General features: G+C 44.1%; 1 protein-coding gene across 3 annotated transcripts; it reads left to right on the top strand.

Annotated features, from left to right (window-relative positions):
• Nucleotides 1-794: 794 nt before the first annotated feature.
• On the top strand, nucleotides 795-13,389 carry MTG2 (mitochondrial ribosome associated GTPase 2). 3 transcript variants are annotated; one of them, XM_073582509.1, is made up of 7 exons: nucleotides 795-910; nucleotides 4,510-4,725; nucleotides 4,828-4,975; nucleotides 5,308-5,423; nucleotides 7,932-8,150; nucleotides 12,162-12,300; nucleotides 12,761-13,389. In XM_073582509.1, the coding sequence occupies exons 2-7, from the start codon at nucleotides 4,516-4,518 to the stop codon at nucleotides 13,150-13,152; spliced, it is 1,224 nt and encodes a 407-aa protein (XP_073438610.1). In that variant the 5' UTR covers nucleotides 795-910; nucleotides 4,510-4,515; the 3' UTR covers nucleotides 13,153-13,389. The 3 variants fall into 3 exon arrangements, with proteins under 3 accessions (XP_073438610.1, XP_073438608.1, XP_073438609.1); XM_073582507.1 differs by having other exon boundaries at nucleotides 817-945; XM_073582508.1 differs by lacking the exon at nucleotides 795-910 and adding an exon at nucleotides 952-1,092.
• Nucleotides 13,390-13,642: the final 253 nt, after the last annotated feature.

Genomic DNA, 13,642 nt, shown 5'->3' on the forward strand with positions numbered 1-13,642 from the left:
TATATACAGTATATATATATATATATATATATATATATATATATATGTTTATCTCAATGACTTGTGTGTGTGTGTGTGTATATATATATATATATATGTATATATATATGCATTCTATGTGTCTATATCTATTCTTTGGTTTCTGTTAGAAACCCTGTCATAGGGCTCCATTATATGTACATTTTGCAAGCCTGCGAGAAAATCTCGCCATACGGATGCCATACGGATCACATACGGATGCTGACATGCGCAAAATACGCGACCACACCTTGATTACGGATGACATACGGAGCACTATTTAGGGGTCATTCATCCGTATTACGCCTGTAATCTACGGACCGTATTTTGCGCAGGTTAGTGTGACCCCGGCCTTACAATGTAAGTCTATGGGGCGTCAGAAGGAGGGTGCACAGGCTTACATTGTACAAGTGACTACCGGCTCACGCCTAACACCCCAGGGTGAGCTGACAAGTCAAAATAGTCATCACATGACCAAAAGAGTATCTGCGCGGCGCTGGACTCCAAAGATGATGGCAAATGGTGATTCTGTAAATACACTACACTATATAGACATTCACACAGGTTTAGGCCATAAACAATTTTAATGGCATTGTTTCTTTAAAAAAAATAAATTACCCCTCAAAGTTGCTTAATATTTGTGCCCATTTTATCTTTATAGCCGCTACACGACTATCGGTGCATGCGCATACAAAACCAAAACAAAAAAACTACAGAACAGGGTATTCTGGGAAATTGTTCCTGTTTACACCACAGCCGCTAGAGGTAGATTTGCTTCCACTACTCGGTGACGCGGCCATGTTTGCGAAGTGCAAATTTGCTCCACGAAAATGGCGGCGACGAGCAAGGTTGCAAATTAGGGAAGTGTGTGGAGGATGGGACGGGCAGGAAGGTGAGCAGCAACGGCGCAGCTGTGCGACAAACTCAGTGCGTCCTTGTAATGGTCGCTGTCGATGCAATATGTCTGCATAGCAGTCGTAATAAGAGGAACAAGTCCAACATGGCTGTGATAGTTATGCCTATAAAGCCAGTGCCTGTCCGCCTGCAGTGGTCCCAGCGTATCCTGCCATGCTGGTACTTGTAGTTCCTTGCAATATTATGTGGTGCATGTGTTATCTACATTTATTTAAAGGAGGATGTCGCTAAATAAGTGTATGTCCTGTAATTATAACAGGAAAGACCTGTGCTTGCTGGGAGTGAGTGGAAGCATTCTTGTTTACCCTAAACATTCCCACTTTGCTGTATTGCACAGTATGGCTGACTCTCTATGATCCAACATGAGAAAATCTGGTGTTAAAGGGGGTGTCCATGTGGAAAACAAGTCATGTTTGGCCTTTTTTCATCTGGGCCTTATTCTTCTGCCGGTCTGTGCCTCTATATAAGTCGATTTCATTGTGGGCGAAGGATTTGTTTGTGGACGATTCATAAATTGTGACTCTTAAAGTCGCAGCACGTACTCCAGTCTGTAGCTCCCACCTCCTTGTTGAAGTGAAGCACGTGACTTGTTGAGGTTATATAAGTTAGTGTAATAATAAATGGCACCATCATATGCTGCAGAGCTTTGCTGACATCATCGTCCCCATTGGGGCTCACACTTAAGGCCCTTTTACATTTAGCGATGCACCAGCGATCCCGACCACGATACGACCCGGTCAGGATCTCTGGTGCATCGCTAAATGATCGCTAGTGAGCTGCCAAACAGGCAGATCTCACCAGCGATACAGCGGTCGTTACTTACTTTTCAGACACGGCGATCCTGACGTCCTCCCGCCTGCGTCCACGCGGTGCCAGCAGGAAGCGCCCGACGAGAAATGGAGCTGCGCGATCAACGACAGACAGCGGGGGAGCCGGTCGGAGGTAAGTATCACACATAGCGATATCGCTGCTGCGTCACCAAATCGGTGACGCTTTAGCGATATCGCAATGTGTAAAACCCCCTTTAGTCTTTGGAATGTGGGAGGAACCCGGAGACCCTGGAGGAAGCCCACACAAACACAGGGAGAACATACAAACTGCTTGGTGGGATGTGAAACCAGGACCCCAGCGCTGGAAACCAACAGTGCTAACCACTGAGCCACCGAGAAGCACCAAAGGCCCCAATAGGGTTAAAGAGTAACTAAACTGTCACTTTTTTTTTTTCTAATGGTACTATCCATCATTGCAGCTGAAGGCAGGTACACAGACTGGGGAAATGCAGGTGTTTGGAAGTCACTAACATGTTTGTTTTTTACAGGATTGAAGACAAATCCCTAATAAAGTTATTTGCAAAGTTTCATAACTTTCCATGCAGGACAAAATTATATATATAAAAAAAAAAAATTAAGTTTATTTACTCTTTATCTCTTTCCCAACATCCCCTGTACATGTATGGCGAGAGTTGGAAGCAGGTGTATTATAGCCAGGACTTGCTTCTAACAATCACAGGTGGAGCTGTCCTTCGCCTGCAATTTTTAACCTGTTAAATGCTGCTGTCAATCTCTGACAGCGGCATTTAACGCCCTGATTTTATTCTCTCAGCCCATCGGCACACATGTGATGTGATCGCGGTTCACCGATGGGTTGTCATGACTAGAGATGAGCGAGTTTGATCAGGTCAGGGCTTATTTGGCAACCTATAGCACTTAGCGAATAAGCCGCAGAGGGAACCCGGCTTCCTGGAGCGCTCCCGATAATCAGCTGTTCAGCTCCGCAGTTGCATGTGTCGCGGCTGTGTGACAGTCACAGCACATGTATGGAGAGCTCAACAAACAGGATCTCCATGCATGTGCTGTGACTGTCCTACAGCCGCGACACATGCAGCTGCGGAGCCAAACAACTGATCAGCCGGAGCGATCCAGGAAGCCGGGTTCCCAATGCAGCTTATTCGGTAAGTGCTATAGCTTGCTAAAAAAGCCCAGACCCAATCAAATTTGCTCATCTCTTTTCATGACAGTGACAGCCGAGGGTCAGCTGATGACCTCCATGCCTGTCACACCACCAAAATTATTATTTTTTTTCCCGCTAAAATGCCACAAAAAAGGCTGTAACAAACGATCAAAAAGTTACATCTATCCTAAAATGAAATTAACATAAAACATTATCTCGCCTCACAAAAAATTAGTGTTCACACAGCTCCATCCGGGGAAAATTAAAAATGGGTCTCTGAAAATTGCCACGCAAACCCCCCCCCCCCCCCAATTTTTTTTTTTTAAGCTTCTGATTTTTTTCACCACTAAAATAATAAAAAAAAAGGTTATGTTTATTATCGTCAAAATGGTATTGATGCGTAGAATCCTTTTTACCACAAAATGTACACCTTAAAAACAATTCCCAAAAGAACAATGTCAGAATTGCGTTTTTTTTCCCCCATATTCCAGTACACTATGTGGTAAAATGAATAGTGTCATTCAAAAGTACAACTCGTCCCACAAAAAACAAGCCCTCAAATGGTTACGTGGAAAGAAAAAAGTTATGGAAAGAAGGGGAAGAAATTGGTCCATCGTAAAAGGGTTAAATACAAAATTAAAGTGTTTTTCCTTTTGAACAAAATGTATAGATGTTATGCACTTTTTTTTTTTTAAAGAAGAGACTTCATTGAATACGACAAGACAGAAAAAAGTGATTAAAAAAATGCAAATAATGAATCGGGCCTGATATTTGTTTAAGGAGAATTTGTCATCAGGATTTTTCATGTAAAAATAAAGGTATGGCCATAATGTCACAGTGACACTGATTCAATAGATCCCTTTTGTGAAGAAATAAACAGCCTGATTTTTGTTTAATCGTCATTAGAAGTTTCGCTTTCCTAAGCTTTTGGTGCATTGTGGCAGTACTGTGGGTAGGGTCTTCGGCTCAGCCCTGGACCCTCCGCGGCCTCTAGTGTCTGTATCATCTTGCTGTTTTAAATTTGTGCTGGTGCCATCCTAAGCATGAGTGGCACATGCTCGGATTGATCTCACAGCTTCCTTTCGTAAAATGGCAGCGCATGTACCGATTTATATCTCGGCTCATTATGACGCTTGACTAGGACGATACTGGTGCAAAATTAAAAACAGAAGATTCAGGCACTAAAGGCAGCGGAGGGGCCGGGGCAGATCCGAAGACCCCACCCACAGCACCGCCCCAGTGTATGGAGAACTTAGGAAACCGAAACTTGTAATGATGATCAAACAACAACCAGGTTGTGGATTTCTTCATTGAAAGGATCTATTAAATCAGTATAACAGCGCCATTATGGCCATAGCGTTAGGATAATCCTGATGACAAGATATGTTTAAAAAAATAAAATAAAAATAAAAAATATACTTATACAATGTCATTATCCCAACTTTACTAATATCAGGACTGGTCCGGCAGCTCCACTTCCACATTGGGTTTGACATGAGAGAGCTTCCATCCTTCTTTCTGTGCCACCACTTATCAGAGTGTGAAGATGGCCGGCTCAGTTCATTAGCTCAGCCAGCCCCCTTCTCTGATCCTGACTGGTGCTCTTTGTGTCATTTTATGTTGCAGGTAGCCATGCAGAACATGCAGCAGTTGGCCCGGTTCTTTGGGCTGAATTATCCGTTACCATTGTGCAGAGCTGTTGCTTCCTATACTATATATTTTCGCAATTTGTTGTTGGCCCCCTCAGCATCACATCTCCGTCTTCTATCTACTGGATCCTCTGTTTGTTCTAAGTCCCGGATCTTAATTAGTCGCAAGAAAGATGTGTCTGAGAAGAAGCTGGTGAGTCCTCCATCCAACTTTGAAGCCAAGATATCCTGACAAGTTCATATTTGGTGGATTTTCTGCTATAGAACTATTTTTGATTTCTGTTTTTTATCCCAGACCCGTTATTTTGTTGATCATCGTAAAGTCCGTGTGCTGGGAGGCACTGGTGGAGACGGAGCTTCTTGCTTCCACAGTGAACCAAGGAAGGAGTTTGGAGGACCAGATGGGGGAGATGGTGGAAACGGAGGACACGTGATATTTAAAGGTAACTGACCGTCAATGTTGTGGACTAATTGTACCATCACCAGTAGATCATATTTGACCAATATGTGAACTTTTTGGTTTACGATAAATTCAAGAAATAAATCTAATATTCTCGATAAAAAATCTATTGTTTTCTATATACAGCTTCATTGCATACCTATGTGTCTGCATGGTAACAGACTACAAACAAGCATTTTGCGGTCTGATGTCTCAGTCATGTGTGTTACCCCCCCCATACATGAATTCATCAATTCCTATGTATTCTGGGCACCTGCAGAATAATTGTCAGTTTCATTTTCTAGATTGTCACCTTGTCTCCTGTTTTTTCCCTAGTGGACCATTGTGTAAAGTCACTGTCCTCCATTGCTTCGGTGTACCAAGGATATCAAGGGGAACGTGGGCGTAGCAAAAATTGTTATGGAAAGAGTGGTGACACCCTGTATATTAAGGTGAGCAGGGAGGATACATACATATGAGCTGGATAATGTGGGATCATCTGCTGGCTCCTCCTCCTCTCATCTTCCCCTTACTGTTGGGGTTCCTCAAGGATCAGTCCTAGGCCCCCTCCTCTTCACTTTGTATACTGCCCCTATTGGATAATCAGTAGATTTGGTTTCCAGTACCATCTCTATGCTGATGACACCCAAATATACGCCTCCTCTCCTGACATCACGCCTGCATTATTATAAAACACCAGTGATTGTCTTACCGCTGTCTCCAACATCATGTCTTCCCTCTATCTGAAACTGAACCTGTCAAAAACTGAACCTGTGTTTCCCCCTTTTATTAACTTACCTATACCCGACATTGCCATTTCTGTGTGTGGTTCCACCATTACTCCCCAGCAACATACCCTCTGTCTTGGGGTCATACTTGATCCAGAGCTTTCATTTACTCCCCACATCCGATCACTGGCACGCTCTTGTTATCCACACCTCAAAAACATTTCTAGAATTCGACCTTTTCTTACTTTCTGCTCTGCGAAAACTCTTCCTGTTTCTCTTATTCATTCTCGTCTGGACTATTGTAGCTCTCTACTAATCGGTCTCCCTCTTACCAAACTCTCCCCTTTCCAATCTGTCTTGAATGCAGCAACCAGGATCATATTTGTCACCAACCGTTACACCGATGCCTCTACCTTGTGCCAGTCATTGCACTGGCTACCCATCCAATCCAGAATTCAATATAAACTTATCACTCTCACCAACACAACACTCCATGGCTCAGCACCACCCTACATCTCCTCCCTTGTCTCAGCCTACCACCCTACCCCTGCCCTCTGTTCTACTATTGACCTGAGTTTAACATCCTCAATTATCAGAACCTCCCACTCCTGTCTCCAAGACTTTTCACGTGCTGCGCCAATTCTTTGGAATGCACTACCCAGGATAATACGAATAATCCCCAATCCCCATGGTTTTAAGCGTGCCCTAAAAACGCATTTGTTCAGACATGCCTATCGCCTCAACGCATTAACCTAACTATCCCTGTGTAGCCCATTCAAAAGTTTTACCATAACCAGGTTCCTCGCATCATGTTCTCATATGCCTTATGCATTTAATAGCCCTCTGTGTCTGTACTGTTACATACTTAGGCTGATAACCGGTTCATGCAGCATTACATGAACACCCGATTTCTTACATTATGACTGGTCTGAACAACGAAAGCAGTTGTTACCATCCACCTCTCGTGTCTTCCTTATTTCCTCCTAGATTGTAAGCTTGCCCTCACTCCTCTTTGTATCTGTTGATTTATGTGATTATTGTTATGCTGTAATGTATTTTATTGTCTGTACAAGTCCTCTCTAAAATGTAAAGTGCTGCGGAATATGTTGGTGCTATAGAATAAAATTATTATTATTTATTACTCTTACAAACAATATAAAGCAGCAAATGAGATAAAATATAACTTTTAATATACCAATTAAAAAGTACCAAAAATAATGTTACCCTCAAGTGAGTTTAAAAAAAGATGCAAGATAAATGGGTGATCCTCAGAGGATACATGCAAGCACCCAAAGGCATCACATAAGGGATATAGAATGTAACTGATAAAACAGATGACAACCTATATAATGGATACAGCATGAATCAAAAATTAGCACAATGCTATAGTCAATTGCACATGTATACATATGTATATTTCAAAGGCCAGACCACAGGTTCATAGCCTTCCATAAACGAGATTTCAAAAAAAGGAACAATCTCACCGATTTATGCAGACGGTCAGGAGTCACCAGGGATACTCTGTATGCCAACAGGAAGGTAGCGATGGGAAGACAATACCCTGTCGATTCCCTTACATGCTAACCATTAACTGATCCCCAGGTTCCTTCCCTTACAAACAACATATCTTCATCAGATCCCTTCGAAACTTACATAATATATCTTGTGACTGGATAGAAGTAGGCAACAAATATGAACTTAGCACTCAACTTAAAGGTATTTATAAGGCGGTTTATTGTAGTACACGAAAAAAGACGTTTCGGTCAATGTGACCTTCTTCAGTTACGTGTGGTATATAGATTGTGTAGCGCTTATAGGCATCTATCAGAAAGGACGATGGTGCTTTATGCATTGAGGAGAATGATCTCTCTAAGGTAATGAGCTTGTCAGTATATAGGAGAGGGGCAAACGTGCCTCCAGATGCGGTGTCCACCGTCCTTTCTGATAGATGCCTATAAGCTCTACACAATCTATATACCACACGTAACTGAAGGTCACATTGACCGAAACGTCTTTTTTCGTGTACTACAATAAACCGCCTTACAAATACCTTTAAGTTGAGTGCTCGGTTCATATTTGTTGCTTTAACGGTTTGGGAACCTAACCTTAGCACCATCTTGAGTTGTGCTCACGGTGTTCTTTCTATACTGGATAGAAGTAAGGACGCCAATCATTGGGACATGTTATATCTTCTTGCATAGTCACCTAGTTGGTATCTCTGTACATTGTCAGGTCCCTGTTGGAACCCTGGTGAAAGAGGATGGGGTGACCCTCGCTGATCTCTCCACACATGGAGAGGAGTTTGTTGCTGCTTATGGAGGAGCCGGAGGAAAAGGTAATAGATTCTTCCTCAGCAATGAGAACCGAGCTCCAGTGATGGCCACACCAGGTGAACCAGGAGAAGAACGGTGCCTGCATCTGGAACTGAAAACCATGGCTCATGCTGGCATGGTGAGGTTTAATACAGTCTGTCCAGCTTTCTTTTTTTCCGGAGCAGTCTCCAGGGTGTTTTTCTTTGCTCAGTGACGTAACTTTAAAGTTTTCAGAGACCCAATGCAGCTTCCAACAGGATCCCGACTGTCTCTGGTCTCTAGTAGTATTGGTCTTCTCATTTAGGCCAAAGGGATCTGTTGGGCCACCTAAAGCTCCATGGCCCTAGTTTGACTGCAAGTGCTGCACCCACCATAGTTACACTTATGGTATTTATATCCAAAAGGACCTCTACTGAGATCATGTATATAACAGTACAGGATTCTATTGTGCATACCTATACATGGTCTAAAATATGGCTTTTGTCGTTTATGTACTTTCAAAATTTTGGCACAAGTTTTTCAACATTTTAGTGGAATGAGTGACATTTTGCGCTAAAACAGGTTAGAAACAAAAAGGAAGAGCATTTTGATTTTGCGCAAAATTCGTGAACTTGGTGTGTTATTTTGATGAATTTGGCACAAAAAAAAAAGTCTGCAAATACAAAACATGAATTGAAATGTGACTTCAAGGACCTGATTCATCAAAGCTTTTCCGACCGTATTCTGGCATAAAAAGCATTGATAAGTCTCATAATTACTGGCGCAACTGTCCACTGTACTAAAATTATGAGACTTTTAACGGTCTCACTCCGTTTGTGCACACCTCTGATCAAGTGGGTGGGAGAGGGGCGTGGTGACGGCCACTCTTCAAATTTATGATAATGGGCTTCTTTCGCTACACCACATGTTACGGCAGCAGGGACTGGAGTAGTATTTGTGACTATCTGAATACAGAGGTGCATGACGCTTGTCTGGAATTCCGGATTCATGAGTCAGGAGAGGCTGACTCCAGCAAATGTCCTTGCCAAGACCGGTGTGAGCAACATAATTTATCCATTCTAGAGGCAGTTTCAGTGTCCCCATAAACAGCGCAAGCCATTGTTCCTCCATAGTAGATAAGAGAGACCACTACAGTGCCCCACATAACTGTAACAGATATTTGTCACTTCGACAAAGACCTGTGCAGATGTAACAGCGGCACAGTGTCCCATCACTATTACATCGGAATTCATGGTGCTCCATCGCTATTACATTGGAATTTACAGTTCCCCATTGCTACTACAGCGACATTCCCAGTGCCCCCATCGCTATTACAGCAGAATTCACAGGGCCCCATCGCTATTACATTGGATTTCACAGTACCCCCATCGCTATTGCAGCGGCATTCACAGTACCCCAGCATTACTACAGTGGCATTCACAGTGCCCCAGCCCTACTACAGTGGCATTCACAGTGCCCCAGCGCTATTACAGCAGAATTCACAGTGCCCCATTGCTGTTACAGCGGCATTCACAGTGCCCCAGCGCTACTACAGTGGCATTCACAGTGCCCCAGCGCTACTACAGTGGCATTCACAGTGCCCCAGCGCTACTACAGTGGCATTCACAGTGCCCCAGCGCTACTACAGTGGCATTCACAGTGCCCCATTGTTGTTACAGGGACATTCACAGTGCCCCAGCGCTATTACAGCGGAATTCACAGTTCCCCATTGCTACTACAGCGACATTCCCAGTGCCCCCATCGCTATTACAGCAGAATTCACAGGGCCCCATCGCTATTACATTGGATTTCACAGTACCCCCATCGCTATTGCAGCGGCATTCACAGTACCCCAGCATTACTACAGTGGCATTCACAGTGCCCCAGCCCTACTACAGTGGCATTCACAGTGCCCCAGCGCTATTACAGCAGAATTCACAGTGCCCCATTGCTGTTACAGGGACATTCACAGTGCCCCAGCGCTACTACAGCGGCATTCACAGTGCCCCAGCGCTACTACAGTGGCATTCACAGTGCCCCAGCGCTACTACAGTGGCATTCACAGTGCCCCATTGTTGTTACAGGGACATTCACAGTGCCACCATCGCTATTACAGCAGAATTCACAGTGCCCCATTGCTGTTACAGGGACATTCACAGTGCCCCAGCGCTACTACAGTGGCATTCACAGTGCCCCAACGCTACTACAGTGGCATTCACAGTGCCCCAGCGCTACTACAGTGGCATTCACAGTGCCCCATTGTTGTTACAGGGACATTCACAGTGCCCCAGCGCTATTACAGCAGAATTCACAGTGCCCCATTGCTGTTACAGGGACATTCACAGTGCCCCAGCGCTACTACAGCGGCATTCACAGTGCCCCAGCGCTACTACAGTGGCATTCACAGTGCCCCAGCGCTACTACAGTGGCATTCACAGTGCCCCATTGTTGTTACAGGGACATTCACAGTGCCACCATCGCTATTACAGCAGAATTCACAGTGCCCCATTGCTGTTACAGGGACATTCACAGTGCCCCAGCGCTACTACAGTGGCATTCACAGTGCCCCAGCGCTACTACAGTGGCATTCACAGTGCCCCAGCGCTACTACAGTGGCATTCACAGTGCCCCAGCGCTACTACAGTGGCATTCACAGTGCCCCATTGTTGTTACAGGGACATTCACAGTGCCCCAGCGCTATTACAGCGGAATTCACAGTGCCCCATTGCTATTACAGGGGCATTCACAGTGCCACCATCGCTACTACAGTGGCATTCACAGTGCCCCAGCGCTACTACAGCGGCATTCACAGTGCCCCAGCGCTACTACAGTGGCATTCACAGTGCCCCAGCGCTACTACAGTGGCATTCACAGTGCCCCATTGTTGTTACAGGGACATTCACAGTGCCACCATCGCTATTACAGCAGAATTCACAGTGCCCCATTGCTGTTACAGGGACATTCACAGTGCCCCAGCGCTACTACAGTGGCATTCACAGTGCCCCAGCGCTACTACAGTGGCATTCACAGTGCCCCAGCGCTACTACAGTGGCATTCACAGTGCCCCATTGTTGTTACAGGGACATTCACAGTGCCCCAGCGCTATTACAGCGGAATTCACAGTGCCCCATTGCTATTACAGGGGCATTCACAGTGCCACCATCGCTATTACAGCGGAATTCACAGTGCCCTATCCCTATTACATTGGAATTCACAGTGCCCCATCGCTCCTTCCCTGTCCCTAACACTAGGGTGCGCCCTAGTTTACCCTACTCCCTGGGATACTTCTGAAGGTGAAGATGCCGGGGCCGCCAACCGTGCCTTATCTCCTGAGCTAGCCCACAGTCTGTTCTCTTCCCCCACCCAGGGAAGAAGGGCGCTACTGTGCACTGCAGTACACCAAGTTGACAAACAAGGCTATAAAAGAAGGGTTAACTAAAAACACCAGGCATACATATATACACTCACATGTAACAGAGGAATGAATCGTGGAGGATGGGGAAAAAAACAGAGTAGAGGAGGGAAGGGAATTACCACACTTACAAACCCACAGGTAACTCCTCCAAATCTCCTTCTCATATGAACACCCTTCCTCATAAGCCATGCTGCAAAGGCTAGCTCTGACATGGGTTTGAATTAGGACCCAGAATAAAAAAGGGCTAACTGAGCTCAGCTGAGAGCTCAGAGTTTCCAACATAGCCGATTAACCCCTGTTCTGCCAAAAGAAATAAACACCATTAAAACGAAGGAGAAGTGCTTCTTCTCAGCACAGGAGTAGGAGCAATCAGATGCTGTGATCTTCCGGCTCCTCTCTGTTGCGGTAACCCCATGACAGATATATTACACAGTTTATTTTCATGTGTACTAGTGATTTATAATATTAAAATTAAAATGATAGATACGCTTTAGCTTTTCGTACTAGTGATTTATAATATTAAAATGATAGATACGCTTTAGCTTTTCGTACTAGTGATTTATAATATTAAAATTAAAATGATAGATACGCTTTAACTTTCCGTGTCACTGCTATATGGAGAAAGGACTATTTTGTACCAAATTTGGATGTGACCTGGTCCCTTTAATTTCTCAGCATTCCTTCCTATGAGCCAATGACATTTTTGTTCCGTCAGTCAGAAGTAAAGTTACATGTTACACATTTTCCTGCTTTTAGGTGGGATTTCCTAATGCCGGCAAGTCGTCTTTGTTACGCCTCCTTACAAATGCCCGTCCCGCAGTGGCAGCCTATCCATTCACCACCCTCAATCCTCATGTCGGGGTGATCAATTACCAAGATTATGAGCAGCTAGCGGGTGAGTGACCTTAATAGAGCAGCTTTTGGGTTTGAATTGTGATAAAATAAGGAGCTGGTAATGTCTGCTGATCTTTGATCATCCCTCCTTTGCTGAGATAAGGGTACCAGATGCTCCACTTACTGTGTACAATTTTTGCTATCAAACCTGCCCATTTAATAAAACAAGTAGTATATCTGTACAAAATGTATCAAGATTCCTGCCACATATAAAATATTATCCTTTTGTAACTCCAAAATCAGCCACTTGGTGGCGCTATAATGCTGTCTGTGTTTTCTTTGTATATGGACTCTGGTGCTAATTTCTCCCTTTTTTTTTTTTGCTTAGATTATTACAGGTAGAGAGATTATCATTGTCTATAATGTTTTAGGCCATAAAACCTAACAAGATTTGAGGTGTTAAAAGAAAAAATTGCCCTCACTACTAAATATGTAACTATTCTTTCTTTTTGGCATCTTAGTAGCTGACGTTCCAGGCATCATAGAAGGAGCCCATCAGAATCGGGGTCTGGGACTAGCTTTTCTCAGGCACATTGAGAGGTGTCGGATTCTACTGTACGTGCTGGACCTCACACACCCGGAGCCATGGACTCAGCTGATCTCATTACAGTATGAACTGGGCCAATTTGACGAGAGTCTTCTACTCCGTCCCCATGTCATTGTAGCCAACAAATTGGACCTTCCTAGTGCCAGAAAGACCCTGGAGGTTCTGCGGGGGAAGGTAAAAGGCAGGATCGTTGCAGTGTCCGCCTTGACTGGGGAAAATGCTGAAGAGCTTATACTTCATCTACGAGAGTTGTATGATGGGCACAAGCCAGAAGGAAAGAGAGATGAGTCTTACAGGGGCTGGTGAAGACCTGTGTAACAAATGTGCCTGATGTGGGCCTTGGCTACAGGTGGACCTGGGCTTTTACTTGCCTCCGGGATGGATTGGCCATGTCTGTTGTGTCTTCATCCAGTCTAATTTACTGAGTTATGTTATAATGGCTTAGTCCTTTTCTTCCTGAAATATAGGAGAATTGTATTCCATGCCCGATTTCATCTACATCTTTACTGCAATACATAAATAAACCACTGTGTGCAGATGTGAGCAAGGTGAGACGTCGTATTTGCTGCAATTTTCAAAATAGTAGCATTTTTGCAAAAACCATTTAGGACATGTAAAATTACAATGTTTTAGACATTTTTGCTTTCCTTGCTGTTAAAGAAGCATTCCTCCTATCAAAATTTGTATCCTCTTAATATAGATCAGTCATGATATTATATAGTGCTATGTACTTACAATTGCTCATTTTTCCATTCTACCCAGCTAATTCTTTCCTTTTCCATTATTTCTCCTTCGT

Source organism: Dendrobates tinctorius, unplaced genomic scaffold (assembly GCF_039654945.1).
Source record: "Dendrobates tinctorius isolate UK_male_01 unplaced genomic scaffold, ASM3965494v1 ptg000071l, whole genome shotgun sequence".
Taxonomy (NCBI): Eukaryota; Metazoa; Chordata; class Amphibia; order Anura; family Dendrobatidae; genus Dendrobates; species Dendrobates tinctorius.

What these genes read in the sequence shown, in the direction of transcription:
- MTG2 (XM_073582507.1), top strand. Translation starts at nt 817, where the DNA reads ATGTTTGCGAAGTGCAAATTTGCTCCACGAAAATGGCGGCGACGAGCA. An exon ending in AGGACACGTGATATTTAAAG is followed by an intron (nt 4,976 to 5,307) that starts GTAACTGACCGT and finishes TTTTTTCCCTAG; the next exon opens with TGGACCATTGTGTAAAGTCA. An exon ending in GTGACACCCTGTATATTAAG is followed by an intron (nt 5,424 to 7,931) that starts GTGAGCAGGGAG and finishes GTACATTGTCAG; the next exon opens with GTCCCTGTTGGAACCCTGGT.